The sequence below is a fragment of the Drosophila subobscura genome, chromosome O (genome assembly GCF_008121235.1).
Source record: "Drosophila subobscura isolate 14011-0131.10 chromosome O, UCBerk_Dsub_1.0, whole genome shotgun sequence".
NCBI lineage: Eukaryota > Metazoa > Arthropoda > Insecta > Diptera > Drosophilidae > Drosophila > Drosophila subobscura.
Window position 1 is genome coordinate 17,766,038 of NC_048533.1, and position 26,704 is coordinate 17,792,741.

Genomic DNA, 26,704 nt, shown 5'->3' on the forward strand with positions numbered 1-26,704 from the left:
CCTCTGCCCCTTCGGAGAGCCTCTCCCCCTCCCGGCCGTTGCTCCAGAGACAGAGACTTTCGAGTTTTTGTATTTTAATTGCGCCATTTCCCATATCAGCTGCCCGATTATTTGTTCTAGTCAGCGGACATACATAAATAAAAATAATAATAACAAAAAAACAAGAAGAAAATGCTGCAGTGCAGAGATACAGATACATGCCACAAATCTGACTAATTAGAAGCTGCCCTGTATGGATTTTGATTTGTTATTTATTATTATTCTTTGTACGTGTAGTACTCACGATTATTATCTCTATTATGATTGCTCCAAACACACACAAATTGATGGATGACCTGTCTGGTCTTCCCTGCTCCCTGCTCCCCTGTCTCTGTGAGTGGCAGCGACTCGTGGAAAGTATCTAATGGATACACTTATGTATGCAAGTATGGAAAATTCTTTCTTTCCCTGGGAAAATATCGCACTTTGCCGTTTTTAGGTGGGCCTCCGTCTCTAACTAGAGCCTAGCCCCCGATCTACACGATCTTGGCCCCGCCCCCGGGAGCTTCCCTTCGATTCGGAGACAATCTTAAGTGGATTGCTCCAGTTCGCCTCGGCCCCCGGACGACTAATCGTTCGAGTTTGTTTGTCGCAAGATAAATGCGTTGGCGTTCTGGGAAATTGCCAATGCAATGTGTGTACTCGTGTACTCTCTCATACCGCATTCAGTCCACTTTCACAGTAGTTTTCGTGGGCCGATCATGATCATTAGGAATGCCATGAAGGAGGATACACAATACTTACAATGCGATGTATCCCTGTACCCCAGTACCTCTGTGTGATTTGGTGTCAAGTGAGCCTCGGGGCGTGAACGAGTTTGTCATGTTTATGCCATGTTCTGGACATGCAACAACGCTTGGTGGAGAACCCTAAGAGATGTCTATAGAACATGTTTGTACAAGGGTTGTGGATACGTGAGGGAATAAACCTGTGTCTTAAAGCAGATCTTTAGAAGATTCTCTGATTTACAGCCATCAATCTTTCCTCAATATATATTTATTAACTAAATCCTTATACCATAAAGAAAAGGCTCCTCAAACCCTTTCCCAAATAGTTTTTTATACTCACCCACAGACATCTTTACGGCCTATGATAATTTCGTGTGTCTCTCTGACAACTGAAGTTTCGTTAGACCACTCTCTATGGCAGTCGCTTCCTTTAAGTTGGGGAGTCTCCTTCCACCTGTTCGGGGGCTTTGCACTTGTTCTGGCCCGTTAAGGTGCTTCCGGCGGATACGAACAGTCAAAGTTTTGGTCGCATATATGGGAAAGAGACCTGCGAAACATGGAAAATAGAGGGGGAAGCATAACAATTAATACTAAACAAAGTTTCTCAATTAATTATGCGCATGGCAAAGCAGCAACAGCCACGATAAATATGGCTGGGAAGAGAGGAATTAAAACTAAAGTATCAAGTGGAAAGCCAAAGGTTTCATCGAAGCCAGCGAAGGGTCTAACGGTTTGAGTGGGAAAATTATGAAAATTTCCAGCGGAAGCAACAAGTTTTCCCCCCCAAAAAAACAACACAAAATCACGCCCGGAAATGCAGCAACGTGCAGCCATCAAACCACCCAAAACTCCCCCAACCCCATTATGAATAATTATTTCGGAGATGCATTCGGAAAGTTTGTTTAGTTTTAGTTTTTGTTTTATCTATTTTACAACTTCCTCTCAGACGAGTTTAAATTGTGACACCCATCGCAGTGACCGCAGACGAAAGACCACAGAGCACAGACCGCAATTAGTGCCACAAATTATTAAGTACAGGGCCCATAAAATATACACGACCAACCGCATATGTACTCGTATTTGTGGCCCTAGTTGAGGAGTCTGAAATGCCACAAATATTTTTTATTGGCATATTTCTCATTTATAAGTCTATTCATATTCACAACGCATATTGATTTCAATTCTGATTTGGTGCGAACAAACAGTTCTCCAATGAACTTCGCAATCGTTGGCATCGATACATCAACACTTGACCATTTTACTCGTACTTCGGTTGGGCTATGGGAGGGGAGACTCGAATTGGGGCCTTCTCCATATATTGTTTTTGTAATTACAAATTCCCTCGTACTCTCGACATGAATTTGTGTCGAAACCTTGATGGAAAAGTTTTGATTTAAAGAATTTTTTCGTGTTTTTCGATTGATTTTTATATTGGTTTGCATTTCGATTTCATAAACATAGATCTAAGGCTGGCGAGTTGATTTATTTGTTTCAACATAGTGCATAAACTGAAGGGTTCTGTGTTGTATCTACATGTTTATGATGATATGAAGTTTGCGGCTGAGAATTTAAGTTTCCTTTGTTCCAAGGAATTGATGTTATTGCAATGGTATTTCCGGCAAAATTCAGTTCTGTTTATTATGATTCATATTTTGATATTTTTGAAGCAAAGCAAGCGAGTGCTTGGATATACAGAATAACCTATTTTATGATGATTTTTGTAATCCTTTGAACGGCACTTATAAATCATGGTAGTTCCTATCTTAGTTTTACAATATTACTATTGAGATATCTTGTGATCTTCTCTCAGTCCTCGCAGTCCAACGCAAAAGCTGTTTTTACTATTTTTAACCGAAATTATATTGTTTACATCAATGTAACCCAATTCGAATACTTGAAAGTGTTTATCGAGCCACAAACTACTTGCAGTACTCTTTGTTTTTTTCCACATTTTAAATGTTTACCCAGAAATATCTAAATTTAGTGGCGAAAAGCGGGAATAACTCGTGCGGAAGAGATGACATTGAAAATTGTTTGAGTATTCCGTGGAACATATTAGAGATGGTTGGTTTTTTATATGCCATAAAGGAATGAAATTATTATAGTAAATAAGTCATAAAAGATGAGAACTAAGAGAGAAGAAAAGCAATTAAAGCGTACGAATCTGAACGATTGGTGCAGGGTTTTGAGATTGGAATTGAAATTGGGACTGAGACTGTGACTGTGGTATGAGGATTGGGGTTTGGGGACAGCTGCTGTTCTGCCTTCGTTTAAGACGATTATTTCATTTAAGATGGTGACATTCATTTGCATATCAATGTGAGCGTGTACGTACTATATTCCCCTCTCTTTTGCTCTCTATGCCTTGTGTTTCTGTGTGTGTTTTTGGCTTGATTGCTACGATTTTCATTACGTTTTACCGGATATTCCAATTTAGGTAAATGCGACGTTGCCCGGGGCACCAGTAGCGACAGCAGCCACAGCAGCAGCCGCAGCAGCAACAACACCGACGACAACAGTCCGTGCATGAAGCATGGAAGCGGGATTAATGTGCCCCTGGCGACATCCATCAGCATCCAGCTCCAGCTCCAGCCCCAAAAAGCACACACACAAGATCAAGTGGAGCATGGAGCATGAAGACAGCTGTCATGGGGATTGCCCTGCCATATATTCTGCTGCTCGTTCGTACAACTCGTATTCCCTCTGTCCCTGGCACCTGTCTGCGAATTCACCTGAAATTTCTATTGTGCGTATTTAGTGGCTAATCAATTTAACTTGATTCCGATATAAACAAATCGTTAAATATCTACTTTTAGCCAGAAAAAGAATTCTGCAAATGCCTATAAATAGTCGATTTTATTTATAAATAAATGATGAGGATGAGTCTCAAGCACTTTTAAATTTCGAAAGTGATCTTTGAGAAAGGTTATTCTATTCGTCATCATTTCATTAAGTAAGTCAGGTAAATGCAATTCAATTCCTTGCTTAGAGCCCTTTTATAATTGTTGAAACTACATCAATATTCCATTCCAATTTTAACTATGAGTATGCCTTTCTAGATATGTAGTTTATGCACTTGAGCAATGGGTGGTCCACTCCTTAAAGGCACAGCTTTATGACATATATTTACGATGGATTTATCACAGTTTTATATATTCCGAATTTCGGCACGTAAAATTGCACTTACACAAAGGAAGAACCCGAAGAGAGAGAGGCGAAATGGGGTAAGGAAAAGCCCGACAATAGGCGATTCAGAAGATTGACGATATGCGAGAACAATTTACAAGATCGTTTATTCCGCGTATACCCCCAGAGTTTAGCAATTGAGCGCCGCACGAGACGGAATAAAATCGAATAAATCAATTGAGGCGTTCTTCGGCAGCGTTTTGGCTTTTCGAATTTGTCAAACGGCCAATAAAGAAACGAAAAAATTAAGTTATTCAAAAGCGACGGTCGGAGCAATGCCAATAACATTTATAATAAATATTCACAATCGACAAGAAATACGTCAGAGCGGGAGAGTGGGAGCCAATTTATTTGCGCAACAACAACAAGAACGTTTGTAAACAATTAAAATAATTGGCTGGATGAACAAAACAGAATATTCAACAATATTTATACGGAAAGAGACGTGCCATAAGAGAGAACCTTTGAAAGGGTAAAACTAGAAAGAGAGCAAAGAGAGCCACCTCAACAAAAAGAGAGGAAAGCTTGCAGCTCTGTTGCTAATTTATTTATACAAAAACGAAAAATTCTTCAAATGAATTTTTTACTCTATTTGAATATCTATTTAGGAAAACTGGAGCACATTTGAGGGGAAGAGCAGCTGTGGCGAAAATGTAGCACAACAAACAGCTGATGCAGAGAGTGACAGATAGAGAGGTAGAGCATATGGAAAACACGCATACGCATTGTTGTACCACGAAAACATTTTCATTCCACCCACACATTCGCCCATTGCATTTTTTAACAAGAAATTTATAAAAAAAATATGTGTTGTCGCTTTCATTTTGCGGCTGCTTTAAACAACTGATTTCGCATAAAATTTGATTAATCATACCAGCTATGTACAGTGCGTTTCAGGCTTATAATATCTTGAAGCGAAGATGGGTATTCCTTTTGCACTTGCAAAGAAGTCGCAATGTTTGCGTAAATCGGACACATCTCTACACTGTCTTATGTTTCCGATACGCACTGTATCCTCGCACATATGTACATAAGTAAATATTTCTCAGGAATCTTGCCTGCTGTCTGCATTTCTGATGGACTTCACTCTGACATTTCTTGTGTTCGCAATGTTCGATGCGCTGCCTCGTCTTCTTTTTTGACATTTGTGTCAAGTCTTTTATTTTATTCGATTTTCCGCTTATCGCGATCAGCCAAGCTAACGAACTTGTGCCAAAAAAATACATTGTAAAATGTGGGTGCACCATCGACGAAGCAACAGCGAGTGTACCACCATCAAAAGCAGCGACAGAGTGGCGCTGCCTCTGCCTGCCACTGCCACTGCCACGCACGTTTTACGAGCTTCGGTTTTTGGTTACATACAGCACGAGTACTCGTGCATAAATACAAAGTTGTTTGACAAGCGCATAAAGACCTCGATGAGATCGTTAAATTGATGAATTTTTATAGGCCCTACAACCATAACCACAACTACAACAATATTTCAACAATGAATATGGCCAACAATTAAAATTGAGTTCAATTGTTTGTCGTTTGTCAAATGTCTGTCGTCGCCCCATCGCTAGCAACCTGTTGCATTTGCATTTTCATTTGCATTTGCATTTTAGTGGAATTTCTTTTGGGAATGCCCCACTATTTGTGTTGCATCTCTGCACTTCTGCCACACATGAAACATCTGTCTGGTGGTGCTGCTGATTGTGGTTTTTGGCATGTGTTCTTCAGGTGTTAGCGAATTGGCAAATTAATGGAATTTTCTCGGTTGCAGTTCCCCAACCAATGGTGATGAAGAAAATTATTTGAGAATAATAAATTGTTGAAGAAAGAATAAATTTCTTAATGGTTCATTGGTTGGTGAGTTGAGTGACAGATTGGTTGATTGGTTTGGATGGATATCCTTCAATAGATTCAATGATAAATTGTTTAGAGGTTTTCTTAATTGATAGAAACAACTATCTGGGTACTGTTCCCTCCTTTTATTTCAAGGCAATCTTTCAACACTTTCAGCTAATAAAAGCCTATAGACACACGACTGTAATAAATTCACATATTCGCATTCTTAAATTTCCAGTCACATAGAAGCAGTAAAAATTCTTTTTGATTTTGCATAAATTCCATCTAAAAATACTTTAGATTTATTCACGAACCGAATCTTACAGCGAGAGATGATGGACTACGATGACTCCAGACCTGAAGTAGAGGTAGCGTCTCGATAGATGGAGGATCCAATATCAAATTTGATCCTGGAGAGTAATGTAAGCGTGTGCCCAGCGACAATTAACCAATAACACCCGCGATCGATGCCAAACACACAAAATGACAAATGGAAAATGAAATAAAATCTGTGCAACAACAATTACGGATAGATCGGAGCAACAAAAAGCACATTGTTCATGGTATTCCATGTGTGTTTCTGGGGGAGTGTGTGGAATATTAATTAAATTTTTGCTTTAACTTTGATTTCTTCCCCCACAAAACGCACAAACAGATAGATAGAGAGAGAGAGAGATAGAGAGCGCGCGCGGATTCGCGTTTAACAAGTGTTTTGCGTTGTAAAAACAAGCGAATCAGAGAGGAACAAACAGAAGAAGAAGGAGAATACCAAGGAGAGGAACCAGAAGAGTAGAAAATAAAACGATGAAATTCAAATTCGAATTAAACGCATTCCAGAAAAGAGCAACAGGCATGGCACGGGATGGGGAACGGGAAGGCATGCAAAACTCAGAGATCATCGTTGAGATTAAGCGCGGCAAAAAGGAAGGCACAAGCGGGAAGAGGGACAAGATTGCATAAATGGCAGGCATATGTGTATTTGTGTGTGTATCTGTGTGTGCAGCAGTCGACCCTCTTAGCAGTTGAGACACGCATCTTGCATATTTTCGCCTTGATGTTGATCGACAGTTTGACATTTTATGTCGTCGCCGCCTGTCAAAAGGATGGCGGTTACTTTTTCTTTATTTTTTTCCTTGTACCCTGTAGGGTAAAAGCTTTTTGATCAAATGTTTGCAACGTTTGGAAAACTGTTTTTTTATCTAAGCATATTCCAATGAAATAGTGCTGTAGCTTTTTCCAAAACTTATAAATGTTAGTGGACTATTTCTTGTAATTGCTTCGCAGGGGTAACAAATGTTTCGAACCTTCTCCAAAGGAATTCCGAATTTTGCTTATCTGTCCTACTTACCCACTCTGGCCGCTAGATGGCGCACTATTATCACTTAATACCCTTTGTCGATATTCATTTTTAGCCAAAAATGTTGATTGTTGTCTGGTTAGGCGGCACGGCGCGGCACTGTTTTGGCTCCCAATGTTGATTGCTTTCTTTCGGCCCCAACAATGAAGAAGAAGAGCAACAAAACACAAACACACACATACAAACGTGAATACGGGCACACACGCACACAGTAAAGCCGCAAAGGCAACGGTAAATAAATATAAAAATTCAGTCACGAACGCTTTTACTCGACTTTTCCGCGCTCGGTACGTACGGTACCAGTATATCGGGACGTTGGACCGTTCCCGCTCCACGACAAAACGAAAATTAAATAGTGGCTCGCTCACTCTGCCCCGATCGCTGTGGCTGCCCACAGTGCACAGAGCACAAAGCAGAGCGGAACAGAGCACAGCAAAGCAGAGCGCAGAGCAATAAAAATAAAAGCAGAGCAAAAGCGAAAAGCGCTGCTCCCCAGCGGGTGGAAAAAAGTTTGGCTTTGGAGCTCGTTTGCATTTATTTGCTCTTTCATTCGAACTGTAAAGAGAGTAGAGCGAGCGCCAAACAAAAGAGCAAACGGAGAGAGAGAGAGAGGAGGCAAAAGAAAGGCTAGCTTTGGGGCCTGAAGCTTTTTGGTGCTCTTGGAGATCGTTAGTATCCATGGGAAACATATTAACGAACCAATTCTGTGACGATGCTTATGTACAAATATCCATAAAAGCCTTTTTTGACAGATCCTTACTGTGGATTTACAGCAAATAGTACTCATCAATCCATACAAAATGGTCATTTATAGGGTTTGATGGAAATATTAATACATATTTTCCCTTCTAAACAAAATAAACGATTCGACATGCGGATTCTTCACGCTAGACAGCTGAACAAACTTTCACATGTGCGGGTATTTGGTCTGGCTCGTGTCTTGCCGCAGTCACAATCTTCCAATCCGTATAGAGTGAATGACCAATATGGTTTCTCTGAAGTTCATGGTACTCTTTCTGGCCACCCTGGTTTACTTCCTGGATGACGTTTCAGCAGTCACGTGCTATGCGGCACCCCAGGATCCTAATTGCATTGATTGCAGCCAATATCCCTCACATGTACATTGCCTGGTTGGGATATCAACCACAGTACCTCCAACTCATATGATAAAAAGGCAATGCCTTGTTCCCAGAATTTGCAACGTTTTTGAGTTCGTCAGAGCTGTTGTACTGCGATTTAGGGATCTTCGAAGACCTCGTAGAATATATTAAATGTTCTGTTCGTTTTTGGGGTTTTATTGGAGGAATTTGAAACTTGGATCAGCCAGACAATGCTCTCAGGAAGTTCCTTTTTCGGTTGAGTATTAAATTCAGTTTGTTGACAATGAGCTGCTTCTTCGGACTCAATGCTCTCCTTGTGGTTATCGTCGGAGCCACTGCGGTTGTTGTGGTTACCGCCTCAGTGGTTGTTGTGGTTATCGTGATGGGGCATTCTGCGTTTTCGGGATCGGCGTCACAATCAACGCAGTTAGGATCGTCGGGAACATCATCACAGAGGACAGCCATGGTTCCCGTAAAGCAATAGAAAACGGCGAATATCAGAATAAGATACTTTGTCAGCTGCATTTTGGTGGTTTTTAGTTAAACTTCTTTATCGAACTGGCTATTTTGCAATATCATTCCAACTTAAATGTCGCTGTATTTATACGGTATTATTATGAGCGTCCTTGGGGCACTCTAAAAACTCTATTGGTTTTTTTTGTTTGCAAAAGAAAATTCGATCAATTGTTGATACCAAACTTTGGGATGTTTGATTAGCCAAAACTTGTGTGTATAAGACAAATAGACTATACAAAGTTGAAGACAAATGTTGATGGAATTAAAATAAACAAACATACAAACAACTGTTGAATGAGAAATTCAAAATAATTTGTATGGTTTTTCCCTGCACAACTTTTTGGTGTGTAGTACTTTCGTTTTATTTTAATTTTATTATTTTTAAATGAATGAACTGTCTCTAACTCAACTTTTTACAGCTATGCCGCTTGGGCATTACATGAAGTTTGATTCCGTTCTAATTGCCAATAGAATACACTTTAAGCATTGTTTCCTTTAGAGATAAGTTGTAAAATTATCATTCGAAAATATGTATAATGTAACATTGTTACATTGTGTTATCTCAATAGTACTGCTTATTCTATTCCGTCTACAAACACGTAAGAAAGACCACTTGTGGATCGGATTCAGAAGGTATCCGTATCCTTTAAATTGAAATACTGTTTCGCAATGTTTAGCTATTTTAGTCGGTGATTTTAGCTTCTATGCATTACACTTCCCCGATTCCGGTTCCGATCTGCGGATAAATATTAGAGCTACGTAAATAGCTTTCTGCACAAGCTCTGGGATATACCGTGAAATAAAGAGGATACATTTGTTGTCCTTAATTCGAATCTTCATTCATTCAGTTCGAATTTTGATGCAGATCGGGAACATACATATTATGTTTGTAGTTTATATTATGCATGCCTATTCGTATTAATTTTCAATTGTTACTAAAATATGATAAAGCGCAAAGATATATTGTTTTTGAATGGTTTTATTTGTAAATTTATTTAATTTTTCGAATGAACTTCCGTTCAGCCAGAGTTATTGACCTTGATCTTCCGTGTGACTTTGTACTTTAGATTCTTAATGGTGACCTTCTTCACGTTTCCCGCTTTCTTGGTGGTTTGTGGGGCGGCTGTTGGGGCAACCGTTGTCACAGGTGCCACTGTGGTTGTCGTGGTTGTGGTCGTTGTCGTTGTCGTGGTGGTGACACATTCTGCGTTAGTGGGATCGTTGGTGCAGTTAATGCAGGCGGTATCCGTGGGATCCTCATCGCAGGTCACAGCCACAGCGCCACCCAGGCAGTACAGGAAGGCGGCAATCAGGAAAAGATACTTTGTAGCCTGCATTTTGGTAATTGAACTATTCGATTCAGTTGCTTAATTCGCAATATTATGTTCTGCCATCATCAGTCGTATTTATACAGATCTAGACCTGGCGAAAATTTGGTTTGTTTTATCAGTTGGATTTTTGCGCGTATGGAATTGGCAATAGACGTCTATCGAATTGTTGACTGACTGTATGAATGCAATGTTTAACTAGCAAATAATTCAGATTAATAGGCAAACACAACACGAACAGATGTGCTGAAAAATATTGCTAACGTAGTTAAAACTAATAGAAATATTAAAAAAAAAAATCATATGAATCATGGTATTTCGTGGAAGGGACTTTCGTTTACCATCAGTGTGTTTCATTATTTTTGTTGTAACTGTTAATCTATGATCTAATCTCTTTCATTTATAGATTGATTCGTCTGGGCATGTATTGTCCGAATTAAATGTTCTCTTAAGTGACTTGAACAAAAAGAAACATTATAATTAGATTAACGAACACAAATGTATCCAATATATTATGTATTAGACAAAATCTAAGAATTAAAAATGACTGTGAATGTTGTGAACCTGAAAAAGATTTGCTTTTCCAAAAGAATCCAAAAGAAATTTAAAGTGTGGTTGTAAAGGAAAGTAATGTTTTATGATATAAAGAGAAGAAAGAAAAGAAATTATTTCAAATAAAGGCGCGTATTTTTGTGCTCGTTCAATATATCGATATTTTTCTAAGATCGTCAGAGCGTTGACAGAGAATTTCCCAGATCGTTAAATGAAAAATTAAAATACAAATTTGTAAAATATACGGTCATAAGGTATACAATCCCATAAAAAGGAGTATTGATAATAATCCAAATTGATTCTTCAATCGGATTAAATTATTTCTTCAGTGTTAAAAGTTTTTGCAAACTAGTAATATCAAATAGAACATTAACATTGAAGAATGTGATCTAAGACTACGGTATATTTCAGTATATTTTTAAAATGAGATGGTATATTTAGGTATATTTCTGAGGGTCTGACGGTGTTTTTATCGATAATGTGCGGTCACACTGAGTGGAAGAACAAAAATGGCAATTCCTCTTTCTCCGGTCGTTCGTGGGCATTTTGCGAGAAAACTTTTCGCCGCATTTAAAAACGGCCTCATTGAATTATGCGAACTGCGTGAAACTCCGATAAAAGGTAAACAATTGGATCTCCGGTGGCTGGTGGACCTGACATAGCTTTAACCTCAAAAAGACACGGACAACCTTAACCAAAAACAGAAAATTAAAAATTATTGAGTGCCCGAGTGTGGAAGAATTTCGGGCGTGACTGTGATGTAACCGCGACGGGGCCATCTATGGCGAAAGATAGTGGTCGGTTTTTTTGATGGCAACGAGAAATTGCACTCCACACAAGTGTTTGTTTATGTTTACGCCGAGCTTGAGGTTATGTGCAACAGTCTGGAATATAAATAAAACGCCGACTTAACCTCATTTATGTCCAAATTGGATTATAAGTTGGAATATTTCTTATGTGGGCCGTGGATCAAAACGGGCCAGGTCTGCTGACGCCATGTGTGTGAGCGGGATGACTAGTGTGCGCGTTGGTTGGAAGTCAGTGCTGCGAACTAAGGCCATAAAAAGGCTAGATTATTCCAATGATATATTTTATTTAAAATTGAATGAAAAATGTGGAAAAGTTCTTCAACCTTATAAGCTTAAAATATATTAATCAGTTAGACTTGCATATTACAAGTGAAGTAGCCCAGTAAATGAAATTAGCTTGAGTTCGTTTGTGCAAGCCAGATCTAGCTTGGCTGGGACGGGAATAGTCAGCACTGCTGGAAACTGTGAGGCGTTGCCGATAGACTGCGCAGACCACAACAAATTAAACCATATACATTAAATTGCTAAAGGCTTCGTAATTTTGTGCAAAAAGTAATACATCGGACATTTGTTTAAGTTTATGTTACTCGTAGTTATCAAGTTGGTTTGTGTTCGCTCTATTTTTGTCAGTCTTAATGGCCATCAACTGTCTGGCAACGCCCGTTTTTTGCTCTCTCCGTCTCCCACGGTCTTCTTCTTGAGCACATGTGCCAGCCAATTGTTGCTCCCTCCCCGAATTTTGTGAACAAATTTTCGTCTGCTTTTGTTTACGTGCGTGAAAATTAGCAACAAATTGTCTTGCAGGGCAACTGAGTAATGAACCACCAGAACTATGGCGGCATCCAATGGATACAGCAACACCCCTCCGCAGCCGACTCTGGGGTGGATATACTGGTGGGAGACGGTGATGACGGCGAGACGCCGGACGGGTATCTCGTGACCGATGGAACGACGGGCGAGGATCTTGACCATATGGCGGCCGAAAATCTCATATTCATGGCCCGCGACGGTCAGCTGAGTGAAATCATAACTGGCGGTAACGCAGTGATAGTCACTGCCGATGGCCACACCGTGGCCTACGCCGAGTCCTTTGACGATGACGCCCAGGTGGTCACCGAGGAGGTCATCACGGACGACTGGGTGCAGCATCAGGGAGCCGAGCGGTGAGTCTAGCACATTTGCGCCAACGTATCGAATTAAATCAATCATTTTTTCAGTGTGGAAATCGCCGCGGAGCAAATAGCTGGAAATGGCAGCTCGCAGGAGCTGCTTGACATGGAGCAGGACGAGTATACGGCCCTGCGACCGTACCCCTGTGACTTTTGCAGTCGTCGGTTTAAGAAAAAGTCAAGCCTCAACACCCACATGCTGGCCCACCAAAACGATCGTCCTCATCTCTGCAAGCTGTGCGGGTCACGCTTCTCTCGCCGTGCCGAGCTCATCAGTCATTTCAAGGCTCACGCCGAGGCTCAGGATGCTGCGGATGCCGAGGCAGCGGCGGCCACATCTATTAAATTCGAGCACCGGCCAATGGAGGATCATTACTATGATCCCGAATGGCCTTTATACCAGGGGGAGCAGGTTGCCGAGCATCAGCAGCAGCTGGTATCCAGCAGCGAAGCTCAACTGGTGCACCAAGATAGCTACAACGTTGCCGCAGTTACTGTCGATGCTCCCATGCCGACGCGAGGAAGAATCAGTCGCCTGAAGCCAAAGGAGGAGGCCACACAGTACATTGTGATTTCCGACAAGACGGAAGCGCCCGAGTTGCAGGATTATTTGCAAAGCGAGCCCATGCAGACGGTGGTCACAACCTCGACCCCGATCGAACCCCAGCCCAGAACTGATCTTCCGCAGCCGAACTATCCTGTGCTGGACGACAGCAAGCCGTTCGTGTGTCAGCAATGCGGCTTGGCCTTTGCCAGGGAGAAGGCCCTCTTCTCTCACACAAAGGTAAGCGTAAAGGTTGCGCTACCTACATACCTGAGACGGTTCCCAAGAAACCAGTTTGATCTTCCCCTATTATTGTACCAACCACCAGAACCATCGCGTGGACTCGCCCTTCGAGTGTAACCAGTGCCAGGAGATGTTCTGGGACAATGGCAGTCTGCTGGAGCATCAGAAGACGCATCAGTTTGAGGAGAGCAACTCTGAGTACGATCCAGCCTCGGGGGACGACAGTGCCAGCGAGTCGGAAACGGAACAGCTCTATGGCGACTTTCACTGCCCCGAATGCGGCATTTCATTTCACAGGCAGGACCTGCTGCGACGACACACGAAATGCCATTACCCGCAGCCAGAGGCAAGTAACGCAGACCAAAAGCTCCATGTGGGAGAGGTAGGAGTCAACGATGATGCGATGGCTGGTGATGCCGAAAATGCCAAAGACGATACTGCCCACCGATGTCAGACGTGCGGCAAGTGTTTTCCCAATGCCGTTGCGTTAAATGCCCATGCCGAAATTCACGCCCGTTTCCCGCCCTTCAAGTGAGTACAATCGATGGTAGATACCCACACAAATGTATTCTATCGTTTTGTTACTTGTTTTTAGGTGCGTCTTGTGCGGCGTCAGCTTCTATGAAGAGCAGGCCATCAAGCGGCACCTGCACACGCGACATCCGCACGAGCTGAAGGCCAACTCGTGTGTGCTGTGTGGAAAGGAGTGCCGGGATCGTAAGGCTCTCATCAAGCATGCCTGGGACCACTCGCGTGAGAAGTGTCACTCGTGCTCCAAGTGCGGCAAGAACTTCCACAATAAGGCGCGTCTGAAGCGGCACATGGCCTCGCATAGGGACAAGTCAGTGGTGTGTGAGGTCTGCCAGGAGGAGTTCCCCGACGGACGGACGCTATCCAATCATCGCCACTCCCACAGCACCACCTCGCCGGGCAAACTCTTCCCGTGTCATGAGTGTGGCAAGACCTTCGGCTCGCGCAGCTCCCAGCAGATTCACGTACGCATCCACACGGGCGAGCGTCCGTACGGTTGTCGTTACTGCTGGAAGGCCTTTGCCGACGGCGGCACTCTCCGCAAGCACGAGCGCATCCACACGGGCGAAAAGCCCTACGCCTGCTCCGTATGTCCGCGTGCCTTTAACCAGCGAGTGGTGCTCCGCGAGCACATACGCTCCCATCACTCCGGCATGGATGTAACGCTGGGCACCTACCACTGCGAAGTTTGCTCCGAGGATCTGTCCTCGTCCAATGAGCTCATCCAGCATCTTATCAAGCACAGCGACACGAACACCGCCAAACAGCGTCAGCCAGTCGTGAGTTCACCTTGTCCTCAAGGGGATCTTCTTTAGTCTCTTTTAAAACCTCTTTTATTTTTATTTTTTAGACTGGACCAAGGAAGTACAAGCGCAGGCGCAAGCTGCAGCCGCATGAGATTGCCCACATGCGAGCCACAAAGGAAGATGAGATCTTGCAGGCCGACGAGTATACCAGTGACCTAGACATCTGCGACTTTGATGTGGAGAACGTGAACCAAATCTTTGAAATGGCCGAATCCACGAAAAAGGAGAAGCGCAAAAAGGGCGGCACTGGCAAGGAACCGAAAGCAGCTGCCAATGGAACGGCCAAGGCTATCGACGATAAGTCGAAAATGCGTTATGATTCCACCAGCAGTCAGTCGGATCGCATGTGGGAGGAAAAGTTCCTGAACGACAGCCAAGTGTCGTTGTTTCAAATCGACTCGTTATCGACTATAAATCAACAACAATCACCGCTGCCAGCCAGCAACGCCAGTTCCTCGAGCGTGCCGAAGACGCGACGCAGTGCCAAGCAGCCGGCAGCCCAAGTGCAGGCCAAGACGGCGACACCAGTGGAGGTAAAACTGAACCCCAGTGCTTCATCGTCCTCTACAACTGCGAGTTCGAGCAGCCGCAGCCGAAAGAAGGCGGGAACAAGCAAGGCGGCCACTGGCAAGGCGGCTGCTGCCGGCAGTTCGCGACCGCGAATGATCCATACCGAAAAGGCCAAGGTGCCCAAGGCTGCAGAAAGTTCAGGCACTGCATCCGGATCCAGCAAGAAGACGCGTGGCAAGAGCTACATCACCCGGACAGAGACCAGCAATCTGGATCTGCTTTCAAGCAGCGGCAGCTCAAAGTCGAGAGCCACTGCCTCCAATATTGTCGACGACTATGAGATCATTTCGCCAGCCACGCATCCACCCAACCAGATCAGCTCCAGTCCGCTGCACATTAAGCAGGAGCAAGAGCAGCAGCGTGTTCCGATGATGTACGACGACAATCTGCTCATCGATGCCGCCCTGCTGCGCGAGAAGACATACGAGCGGTTCAATCCCAGTATAGTCAACGATCTGGAGGAGATTCTGCGTTCCCCGCTTAAGAGTGAGCGCAATTCTCGACTGCGTTTCACTAGCGAGTCATCGACAACGCCGCAGTTTCTGCCCAGTGAGGAGCAGAACCTCATCAAGATCGAGCCAACATCTCCCGATCTGAGGGAAATGGTTGAGAGTCAGCAACGCGTCACGGCTACCACTGGCAACACGCCCTCATCCTCGTCGTCGTCGGCCCGAACCTCGCGTCACCTGCGCCAGATCACTGCCAACAGTCCGCGCGTCGGGAGTAAACGTTCCAGCAGCAGCCGGACGAACCCTGCCTCCGGTGTGGCAGCCAAGAAGCCCGCCACATCCTCCTCCTCGGTGGCGGCTGGGAGCAAGACAAGGAGCTCTGAACACTCGTACCTCAGCTACGGCGTGGGCGTGGACTCCTACAATGTGAATGTACCTGCCAGCGCCAGCACTGCCGATGTGAGCTCTGCATTCTTTTCCATTTCCGAAGTGGTCTCCGCCGCAGACGCAGCCGATGCTGCAGCCAAGGCAGCCGCTGCCAGCAAGCCGGACCGCAAGAAGCGCAGCTTCGAATGCGAGATGTGCTCGGCCATCTTCTACGATCGCGCACAGCTGCTGGACCACGTCCACATCCACATATAGGTCTCCGAACTACTAACCTGCCTCTCCCCAAAATGAGCTTCTCTTTTCGCTTTACTTAACTTCTTTTCCCTGGGACAATCAGCGGGAACACTCGGATGGCTTTTGAAATTATTATTATGACATATTGTGACTTGTAATCCATTTATTTGATCTATATCTTTGACTTGTCCCCACTTTTCCCAGAGGGAAGCCCTTTGTATTCTTTGAAATCGATTTTCCAAAATAATGGTTTCTATGAATGCTATCTGGATGGTTACTTCAGATCGTTGTACCATCGAGAAACGACCGACAATTCGAAAGATCGTTGACTTGTGCGTTATTTAAACAGAACATTTCTCTAGTTTAGAGAGCCCTTAGACCGTAAGACTTTTAAGTTTGTACCTCAGCCTTTGCTTTGAAGAATTGGTATGCTGGAATCAATAAAATTGGCTTTTTATTTGCCTAAAGTGTTTGTTGTTTTGTGTTTTCGGGAAATCGTTCGATCGCGTAGCTTCTTTCCCAGAAATCGATTCATTATTCATGTTTTGTAAGAGTAGAACTCTGGACGCTTGTAAAATTTCATGATAACATTTTCCTAAGTAAACAGCAATATGAGGGGCATAGATTTTTCCTGGAAACGTTCCCATGTCGTAATTCTTACATTTAGGAAATGAGAATACCTACAATTGTGCGTACGTATTCAATCCCTTGGATAAAATCATAGGTCGGCTCCTACTTAATACATATGTACATACATAAATCGGACAACTCTTCTACACAATTGATTCCCAGACTATGGATGCTTTCCCCTTAAGTCAAATAGATTTTGATCAATAATATTGAAACAGTACATACACATTATTCAAATTTCCTGCTAATTTAATCAGGCAAATATTTAGTTGCATATTGATAAGCTCGTGCTATAAAATGGGGTATGATTGGTACTAACTCATCAGTTTTCACATAGTTTTAGCTTTTTCCATCTATCATGAACGGCATCCAATTCCTCTGTTTGTTGGGCCTGATGATCGTGAGCTCTGCTGCTTTCCCCACGGATGCTGATGATAATAGGAATTATTCAGGGGTTCCTGAGACGGCCATTGAAGTTTTAAACGCAGGTCTGGACCATCTGGCAAACAGAGGTAGTCCCAGATACAAGTGAGTTGATTCAGACGGAGAGTTCCCAGTGGAGTTCTATTACCATGCGTATTTACTCCTTTTAGAGTTGTAAATGTTTCGCATGTGCAGAAGGAAATTGTGCTTTTAACTCGCTACACGTACAAGACAGAATTGGAGAGCGAATCGGATAAGAAGGAGTGCACTGTCCAAATCGAGACAACTCCATGGATCATCCTGAACATCGATAGACGTTGCAACAATGATAATGTGGACATTCGATAGTCATTTATTTATTTTGCATTCGCATAATGGCTTTTTATTATCAGTAATATAAATATATTGATCTCTCGACCTGATATAAGAGCTGTTAAGCTGAAAATTTCGCTGTAAATATTTAGGTACTAGGATTTTCGCAGCCATTTTTGATTACCACAAATGATGTCTAGGTACTTACTTGATTTTCCTTCAGACAGATGTTTTATGGCTGTTTTGTGTTTATGATGCAGTTACCTGAAATTCGGTTCATTCTGGACTAATATTCGCCAATCCTCGAAGAGTATTGAATTGATGTGGAGACTTTCCTCAGCTTGATTTTTAGAGACATAATGAGTACTTCCCCTACTATCATTGGCTAATCAGTTATTTGTTTGTTTACAAGAAACAACAAACCATTATCTGTTGGATTTACTTCATCAGAAACCCCACTCTCCGTATTGATATTGATAACTGAGCACATAAATATCTAAATATGTACATAGAAATACAAGAGATATGGTCGGGCATCTGGTGTACTCTGGTGTATACAAAAACTGTACTCAGTTACAGAACAAAAAATAAACAGAGAATAAATAAAGTGTGGGAGCAATCAATTACGTAGAAATAATACTATGAGAGATCTCTGATACTTCAGAGCCCACTAGGCGACACTTTACACAACCAATGTTCTGTATTTCTCTATACGCAATATTTTTCCATTGTGCCCTCCCACAGGTAATACAAATGTAGCCCTCCCTCGTATAAAATGGGCCACGCTTGCCGACAGAACGATCAGTTTTCTCTCACCCGTCGAGCCGTACACATCGTAACGACATCTGAAATATGAACGGACTGAAAATGCTTACTCTATTGGGCCTGATGGTCGTGGGTTCGGGTGCCCTGGGTTCAGCCGATGAGGTACCCGTTGTTGGCGGCGTCACACAATTGAGCGGAGAGAGGAAAGAGCAGGCCCTTACACTGCTGGACACCACCTTGTCGCAGCTCGCAACTGGAGATGGACCCACCTACAAGTGAGATTAATGTATTTTAATTGAATTCAATAGCTGGAATATTTGTCCACTTTCAGAGCTGTTAATGTGACCTCTGTGTCGAGCCAAGTTGTGGCTGGTACTCTCTATACGTACCAGGTGGAGCTGGACAATGGAACTGATAAGAAGGACTGCTCCGTCAAGATCTGGACACAGCCGTGGCTCAAGGAGAACGGCACCAACATTAAGATCAAGTGCGAGGGCGATGATGGTGAGCTGGATCGCACTTGGTAGATCAAAAGTGTATTTCCTCCAGTCTTTACCTTTACCAGTACCTGAGACTGGATAATTACTAAAAATAAACAGAGGTATTCCAAACCAATTCCTTTATTGTGGTGTTTTTTAAAGTGGAAGCTACCCATCTTTGACCTGAATCAGGGGCACGTCTATCTATCTTGTCTATCTATCTATATATTTGCTCATCATCCATAGTTCTCAGTGAATTCATTATAGAGTAACCAGTTCGAATTGAAAACCAGTTTGCTTCTACATATACATATGTCCGTATTCCATGGCAGATCTCTCGCGCTATTTTTGACGTTTCTTCTCTCAGCTTTTGATTATAATACTTTCAAGCTGACGCCCTCCCTGCATCATCACAATCACAAGTTACAATATGGTGTTGCTCTCTCCAGGGTGATATCATTTACTGTGTTGATCGCACTTGTGTTTGCAATTATTTATGTTTGGATGCATAGTCTTTTTCCATCCATTACAGTTAGATATTGTAATTTATTAATAGTGCTTCATATTGATAAGAGCAGACATGGGGACTACATTAATGATAAGCGATAAATATCTCGCACATACTTATGTACATACATATTTACATTCCGAGATATCGGATGTACGCGGATGGGGAAGTACGCCTACGCACAATCAGTCGTATTTTTTATTTAAATTATGCATTTATTCATTTCAGTAGCAAAAAGAAGTTGAATTTAATTATCTAAAGTTTCCTTATCAAAAATGAATGTCAGAGCCCAAGCACAACCCCTGGTTGATAATGATTTGCCAGAGGTTGGTTGTCGTTATATAAATATGTACATATGTACATTTCAGTTGATAATATTTGTACATAAACAATATGTAATATATAATGATCCATGTGAAACAAAAGCATCTGCGATTGAAGATGTTTCTAGAGCACAATGAAAGAATGAACCTTCAAGCCATGATTATGAGTAGCTAAACTTTAAATAGCAATAATTGTTTGGCAATTAGCACTAGAAAGTTTCCAGGCATTGAGCAAACTTCTCATTCTGCGGCTCCTCTCGCTATATATAAACTCATTTGCATATATGTATGTACATAAGAGTGTGTAAATGTTCTTTGTTCGCCTCGAATGACTCTGTTTTGTTGACACAAAGACACATTTAAATAAAGATTTCTGTCTGCCATCGGTCAGGCTGTTGATGAATCGATTCTCCGCCAGAACTCCTGACCTGGGCAAACAAATCAAAATCAAACAATCAAATAACACAAGCCATGCCAAAGTAGCTGAGTAAATTAATTCGAGTATTAAATAAAGTTATTCAAAAGTGCACATCTCTCTATCTCTCTCTCTACCTCTGGCTTTTATATTTATTTGGTTGATCATCAATATTCCAAATGCTGTTTGTCGCTAGAAAATAAAGAATCATTCTAGTTCTGTTCGCTGACGGCATAACGTGTCGGCTCTCTGTCTCTATAAAAGCAACCTCTCGCTGCTCGGCGGATTCATTATGGAGCTGCTGTCTGAGACTTACGAATATGCAAGCCATGAAAGTGATCTTTGTGCTGGGCCTTGCCCTGGCTGTTGCCTCCGCAAGCGTAAGTTTGGGAATAGATCTTCCTTCTAAAAAGATTGCTTCATTGATTTGTTTTGTCCGCAGCTTGTCGGTGCACCGAGGCCCCTCGAGGGCGATGATCTCAAGGAGGCCGAGCAGCAATTGAGCACTGCGCTGTCCAAGCTGGCCACCGGCGATGGACCCAGCTACGAGTGAGTGCTGACCACGTTTAGAATGATAACTTTTACCATGTGATTTGTCCATTTTAGAGTGGTTAATCTGATATCGGTGACCTCTCAAGTGGTTGCTGGCACTTTGCGCACCTTTAAGGTGGAACTCTCCGATGGAGCGGACAAGAAGCAGTGCACCGTCAAGATCTGGTCGCAGCCATGGCTCGAGGAGAAGGGCACCGGCACCAACATCAAGGTTCAGTGTGAGGGCGACGAAGCCGAGCTGGATCGCACCTGGTAGACAGATCTATCGATCATCCCATAGATATCTGGTTTTTATGAGTGTTTTATATTGGAAACTTGTTCTTCCAATAAATTAATGTTCATAGTACGAGTATGGATACAAAAAAATATCTATAAAGATCTCTGCTTGAGACTTTAGACTCTCAATTGGTTTCCCTGATTCCATCTGATCCATATAGACATGGTGTTGCAACAGTTGCGGTCACTCCGGAAGGTGGTGACACCAGTGGAGGCTGCTGTCGTGGTCGTGGCACCAGTTGGGGCGGATGTAGCAGCGCTCTGCCTTGCGAGGTAAACGACCAGGAGGAGTGCAGTGTGCGGCCTCTGCCTCTGCCGCGTCTCTGCCTCTGCCGTGACTCTGCAGTGTGTGGCTCTAGTGGAGGGTGGCGAGCAAAAAGAGTGGGTCGGCGTGAGAAGTGTTGTAGATGTAAATGACAGATGAAGAAAAAATTAAAAATTTGACAAAAAACCGCTAAGGTACAGATGTAGTACTGAGTACCGGGTATAAAAGTTGTGACGCGTACGAAGCGTCTCACACGTCCCTTCTCGTTTAATTTCTTACTTGTATATTATATTTAAAGAGAATGCAGTATTGTTTGTTGTTGTTTTTGATTGTAATCAGCTGTCGCTTGACTAGCTCTCTCACGCTAAAGCTTTTGGTTCTCTTTAATCGCAGTTGCATTTCATCAGGGTGCGGCTGCAGTTTAGTGAAGCTCCAACGAACGATAGACACATTTAACAGACTATAAAATATTGACTATTAAATAATAAATAATAATAACCATATTTCTTCCAAAAGGAACGTTTCTATTGGCATAAGATTTGATTAAATTAAAATGCGCGAAACGGGCATATTTGATTTGCCAAACGAGTGCTTCTATGAAATATTTAAGTGCGTGAAAAACAACTGCGAGAGAGAGAAACCATTTGCAAATGACCAAATCAAGTATGCCGATTTTATTAGTTTGGCCGCTTGCAGCAAGCTCCTTGGGAATCTGATCTATGAATGGAACATGGATCTATTTTTCGGGCTTCCAGATTTTTGTCGCCTAGGGATGAAGAAAAATGACATCGACATTTCCCGTATGATTACCGGATTAAAGAACAAGTCAGCAATTGACAAGAAAGCCTTTTCCTCTAGTTTTGATGACGCCATCGACCTTGAAAATATATGCATCGCTTTGAAGAACACGCCAGCAAGGGACAAGGAAGCCTACTGGATCTCCTTCAGTCCCCTCCTCAAGGATTGGCCAAATTTGACTGAAGTCGCATTGCGTTATGCTCCAGAATCATTCCACAGTGATCTCATGGAAGTATTTCGCACTGTGATGGATCTACTCCAAAACAAGCCAAATCTGAAAGAGTTGGACATTGATGTAACGGGTGAGCATTGCGAATATAAATATGTACACACACACACATACATATGTCAGCGGACAGTCATATGCAAAGTCGAAAACGTTTCTTGCTTCTCTGCCGGTGCGGCCGAAGCCACACGAAGCTTTTACACTGCGCTGCCCGAGATTTGGCCCTAGACTCTACGCTTATTCTCAAGGAACATTTGTTTATTTTCAGGCTACACCCTAGAGGGTCTAGGAAGCATTACAACCCTCGAGAAACTTTGTTTGAATGTTCGGATGGATATTGATGATTTGGTTGAAATCTGCCGCCTGAACAAAAACTTGCGCGTTCTGGTGTACATGAATAATGAAACGGGAGGAAAGAGGCTGGCCGCGATCGCTCCGCACTGCGAACAGTTGGAATATCTCAACTTCAGAATGAGACCCGAATGCGATGCAAGCGAGTATAGGCCTCTGGCTAAGCTTCCCCGACTGAGGCAATTACAAATCGAAGGCGTTCACGAGAAGGGCACTCTACAGCCTCTGTTGCACGGATTCGCCTGCAATGAGAGCAAAGCCCTCGAAATGTTATTCATAGAGGATTCACCGATGGACCAAGGAGAAATGCAGGCACTGTCTCAGATCGACACATTAGCTTATGTGAAGTGTAGACTGGACGATCCCCGGGACATTGGGCTTTTGTCCCAGCTGCCCAATCTTCAGTTCTTGGGGATACCGTCAGAATTCGACTTTGGGACAATTTCGGAGAAAGTTCTGAGCATTCTTATTCAGTCCAAGGAGGAAATGTTAATTGATCTAGTCAATTCGAGAATATTATTCATATCACAGCCAACTTTCAATTCACTTTCAATTTATTTGAAAGAGGAGAGTGCGAGTTCCTCGGACTACAGTAGACTTTCGACTCTGCCAGGTTTGTCTTCGCTTAAAATTGAGGGATTGTTCACAGATTGTTCCTTGGCACCGATTCTCAATGGATTCATTGAATCGAACTTGACGGATTTATCGTTGATAAATATCAAGGCTGAGGAAGTGGCAGCAGTGTCTCAAATCGTTTCGCAGCTACCCGTTCTCGAAGGATTGACTATTTCATCTGTTCCAACTTTCCAAGGATCCCTCCAGTGCCTCCTGGCTGCTCTGGCCTCGAGGCCGTCGCAGACGCTTCAAAAGCTTTGCTTATTGGAAGGTAGGATTGATACCGAGGAGGCAAACGAACTCATCCGTATAAGATCTTTGCGAACTTTGGAATGCCAGTTTGCATATCCTCAGGACATTCAGCTCCTGTCTGGACTAACCGAACTCGAAGACCTGTCTCTGAATGCGAATGAAATGCTTGGCAAGATATCGCCTGGGATCCTTACAACTATAAAGTCCTGCAGGAAGTTAGCCAGAATTGATATAGATACTAAACACAACCAGATGAGTTCCGTTCCTGTGGACATGACATCCTCTGAGATCTTTGATCTTTTAAAGGCTTGTCAGGGGAGAATTTGTGTACGCATCAACTACGGGACAATAGCCTTCGATCGGGACGAAAAGATATTATGCTTTTCAATGGAGATCTTTACAGATAATACCATTGCGATAGAACGTTTAGCCCACCTTGAACCTGTACATCATATCAAAATATATCACGATGAACCTGGATCATTGAGAGAATACTTTGCCGCCCTAGCGAGGAGAACTCATCACACTCTGAGAAGTCTGTCCATACTCTCCGACTGCCTGGTCGACTTTAGTGAAGCCACGGAATTGGAGAAGATTACTTCATTGAGGGCCTTCCATGGCAAACTCTCTGATGAACGACGTTTCCAGCATTTACTGGATTTAAATGATTTCCAAGAATGCCTCACCACTTTCAAAAATATACCTTATTGGAAAAAGTGGAAACGTACACATTAGAAACCAGAAGGAATGCTGGAACATTTGCATTCCATCTTCATATTTTTCCTGATTTTCCACACATACCCATGAATCTAAAAAAAACACGAAACTTAAATTGAAACCTATATTAAGTGATATAAATGTTTGTTGAGGTTTATTATTTAGTTTTTAATCAATTTTCTTTTCATTACGACCTTACTATTTTTTAACTGGAATATGAATGTAATGTATGAAAAAGTGTGCTGGTATCCACACGATTTTGTGAAATGCTCCAACTAGGAGGCTAGGAAGTACCACTTCATATGGACTGGAACTCATAGGGATCAACCCAACATTCCCAATACTGCAGCCTAGTAGAAGTGTTGCTCTCAAGTTGCGGCTCAAGTCATTTTTCTTGGATAATGGTCCAGGGTATTGTGGTCCCCTCTATGGCTATTTCTATTTTTGTTTATAGTTTTCTATTTCTATTATATCCCTTCACCACGGCATACACCTGTGCCAACATGATAAATTATGAAATTTTCCATACCAAGTAAAAGTATTGTCCCACTCTGCACTTCTTAACAAGCTAAGTATAGTTTTGGAATAACCCTCTTAAAATTTAAATATTGTGAAACATAGCTTTAGGCGCCGTTTGCATGTAACATTCATGTAAAAGTCACGTAGAATGGAGTTAGGGTGCTAGCTACTACATATGTGCATTTTTTCGGAATAAAGTAGAACGAATTTGACTATTTATAAATGGCGGAACACTCCCTCAATTGAGATTGAAAGAACTTGGATAGATTCAAATAAATTATATAAATTGAAGTGGTCGTTCTAGATGGACTAGGATGAAGGCCAAAGAGTATGCCATTTGTTGTATTGACCGGACTATTCACAGATGTATATCTTCCATCTTGCATCTAAACGTTTGGCTGTACAACTCCTTCAATGTTTTGAAGGTTTATATGAATATATTATGAAGATGCTAAACGCTCCAGCGAATAGATTTAAAGATTGTGATAATTATTTTTGAACTTTGAACCATTTTATTGCCTTTGTTATTATCTGAATGTAGTTAAATAGATGGATCTTGTCTAGCCGACAATCACACGGACATTACCGTTGCGACGCCTGTTCCTCACGTTGGCGCGTCTTCGGTTGCGATTGCGGTTGGTAACGCGGTTGGTGGTGCGGAGGGTGGTGCCACTCCTATTGACCCGGATGCGACGAACTGCGGTGTAACGCAGATTGCTGACCCTGACGATCTTGCGCCTGCCGCCCGTGCTAGTGGTGGTTGCCGCCGTAGTCGTCGTTGTTGTGGAGGTCGTGTCAGTCGCCACTGTAGTCGCGGCCGAGGCTACCGTTGTTGCCGGAGCCACAGTGGTGGTGGCAGTAGCAGCTGCTTCTGCCACGCACTCGGCATCGGTGGGACTGGTGGCACAGTCAATGCATCCAGCTACAGTGGGGTCTGCGGTACAAGTGACTGCCTCACTGCTCCTCGGCAGACAGACAAACAGGACGATGGCCCAGGCGAAGAGGTTGGCGTTGACTTTCATAGTGCGGTGGTGATTGTTGGATATGTCGGATGTTACCAGGGTATGCCTTATATAGTCGTTCGATTCTATAGCTTCGCATATCCAAAGATTATTGGCAAATTTACGCAGCTGTTTCTAACAAATTTTTGGTTTTTTCTCCAATTATTTGCAAAGAATTCGCCAACGATTGGCAGACACAAACAAGCATCTACCATTATTACGGGAATGTGCGTGTAGTTGAAAAGAGATGTGGATGATGATATTGAATCTGTTAAGAGAGAGATATAGAGAGAGAGATAGAGAGAGAGAGTGGATTTTTTGTTTGGTGTCACCTTGACAATATTTCAATATGACTTGCCGATCGTCCAGATGTTCATCAATAAGTCGAAAAAGGCCAAAAGACTGTGAAGGCTGTATATGGTTCCTATTTGCTCAAGTATAATTGATAGGCAGTGATAAATATTCCATTGTTTAAGGCATAATATCACATTTTGAAAAGAGTCCTGAGAAACGTACAATTTGAGTGAGTGCCCAAAAATCCTTAAATAATTAGACAACCTAGACAAAGTCAGTCACTAAGAATCTTTAACAACGAGTGTTCAGTTTTTGTGTTCGAGCCAATTGATCGTCAAATCGTCAAATATTAATTCCATAAAGTAAGTAAGATTAAGTAAGTACGATAAGCTTGAGCCATTACTCAAATAAAACATATAATTCGTAACCCTACGTAGTACATACTCGTATGTACATACATAAGTACATATGTATGTATATGGTAGGGCAAATAACTAACAGATTTTAAAATGGGACTTAAACTGCTTCAGAATAAAAGGCTCCCTTCTGTAGTTTATTTTTTTAATATCCGGACTAGTCCCATCTCCAATTAAAAGGATACAAAA

The 26,704-nt window shown here is 42.6% G+C and overlaps 9 protein-coding genes across 9 annotated transcripts in view; 6 read left to right on the forward strand and 3 right to left on the reverse strand.

Moving 5' to 3' along the window:
- The window catches only part of LOC117896821 (phosphoinositide 3-kinase adapter protein 1), a 30,724-nt gene extending 23,237 nt beyond the window's left edge, over window positions 1–7,487 (reverse strand). The window contains exons 1-2 of the mRNA XM_034805326.1: window positions 7,132–7,487; window positions 1,108–1,314 (exon numbers count right to left, since the gene is read on the reverse strand). Coding sequence (XP_034661217.1) covers window positions 1,108–1,117 — 10 coding nt within the window. The 5' untranslated portion in view covers window positions 1,118–1,314; window positions 7,132–7,487. The remainder of the gene's footprint in view (window positions 1–1,107; window positions 1,315–7,131) is intronic.
- Window positions 7,488–8,069: 582 nt separating this feature from the next.
- LOC117897110 lies at window positions 8,070–8,421 on the forward strand. The gene has a single exon (XM_034805754.1). It carries the CDS (start codon window positions 8,118–8,120, stop codon window positions 8,409–8,411), a length of 294 nt encoding a protein of 97 aa, XP_034661645.1. The 5' UTR covers window positions 8,070–8,117; the 3' UTR covers window positions 8,412–8,421.
- A 1,316-nt stretch (window positions 8,422–9,737) lies between these two features.
- Window positions 9,738–10,265, reverse strand: LOC117897218 (threonine-rich protein-like). The gene has a single exon (XM_034805934.1). The coding sequence runs from the start codon at window positions 10,091–10,093 to the stop codon at window positions 9,776–9,778; it is 318 nt and encodes a 105-aa protein (XP_034661825.1). The 5' UTR covers window positions 10,094–10,265; the 3' UTR covers window positions 9,738–9,775.
- An 862-nt stretch (window positions 10,266–11,127) lies between these two features.
- LOC117896616 lies at window positions 11,128–16,845 on the forward strand. Its single transcript, XM_034805050.1, has 6 exons — window positions 11,128–11,257; window positions 12,250–12,608; window positions 12,663–13,398; window positions 13,487–13,932; window positions 13,997–14,711; window positions 14,783–16,845. Exons 2-6 carry the CDS (start codon window positions 12,262–12,264, stop codon window positions 16,397–16,399), a joined length of 3,861 nt encoding a protein of 1,286 aa, XP_034660941.1. The 5' UTR covers window positions 11,128–11,257; window positions 12,250–12,261; the 3' UTR covers window positions 16,400–16,845.
- A 511-nt stretch (window positions 16,846–17,356) lies between these two features.
- On the forward strand, window positions 17,357–17,779 carry LOC117899071 (cystatin-like protein). Its single transcript, XM_034808837.1, has 2 exons — window positions 17,357–17,536; window positions 17,602–17,779. The coding sequence occupies exons 1-2, from the start codon at window positions 17,367–17,369 to the stop codon at window positions 17,777–17,779; spliced, it is 348 nt and encodes a 115-aa protein (XP_034664728.1). The 5' UTR covers window positions 17,357–17,366.
- A 762-nt stretch (window positions 17,780–18,541) lies between these two features.
- Window positions 18,542–19,125, forward strand: LOC117897203 (cystatin-like protein). Its single transcript, XM_034805906.1, has 2 exons — window positions 18,542–18,783; window positions 18,840–19,125. The coding sequence occupies exons 1-2, from the start codon at window positions 18,596–18,598 to the stop codon at window positions 19,033–19,035; spliced, it is 384 nt and encodes a 127-aa protein (XP_034661797.1). The 5' UTR covers window positions 18,542–18,595; the 3' UTR covers window positions 19,036–19,125.
- Window positions 19,126–20,457: 1,332 nt separating this feature from the next.
- Window positions 20,458–21,139, forward strand: LOC117897204 (cystatin-like protein). The gene is made up of 3 exons (XM_034805907.1): window positions 20,458–20,613; window positions 20,676–20,782; window positions 20,840–21,139. The coding sequence occupies exons 1-3, from the start codon at window positions 20,554–20,556 to the stop codon at window positions 21,039–21,041; spliced, it is 369 nt and encodes a 122-aa protein (XP_034661798.1). The 5' UTR covers window positions 20,458–20,553; the 3' UTR covers window positions 21,042–21,139.
- Window positions 21,140–21,757: 618 nt separating this feature from the next.
- On the forward strand, window positions 21,758–24,752 carry LOC117897200. The gene is made up of 2 exons (XM_034805902.1): window positions 21,758–22,426; window positions 22,619–24,752. The coding sequence occupies exons 1-2, from the start codon at window positions 21,880–21,882 to the stop codon at window positions 24,301–24,303; spliced, it is 2,232 nt and encodes a 743-aa protein (XP_034661793.1). The 5' UTR covers window positions 21,758–21,879; the 3' UTR covers window positions 24,304–24,752.
- Window positions 24,753–25,289: 537 nt separating this feature from the next.
- Window positions 25,290–25,868, reverse strand: LOC117897201 (protein new-glue 3-like). Its single transcript, XM_034805903.1, has one exon. The coding sequence runs from the start codon at window positions 25,824–25,826 to the stop codon at window positions 25,365–25,367; it is 462 nt and encodes a 153-aa protein (XP_034661794.1). The 5' UTR covers window positions 25,827–25,868; the 3' UTR covers window positions 25,290–25,364.
- Window positions 25,869–26,704: the final 836 nt, after the last annotated feature.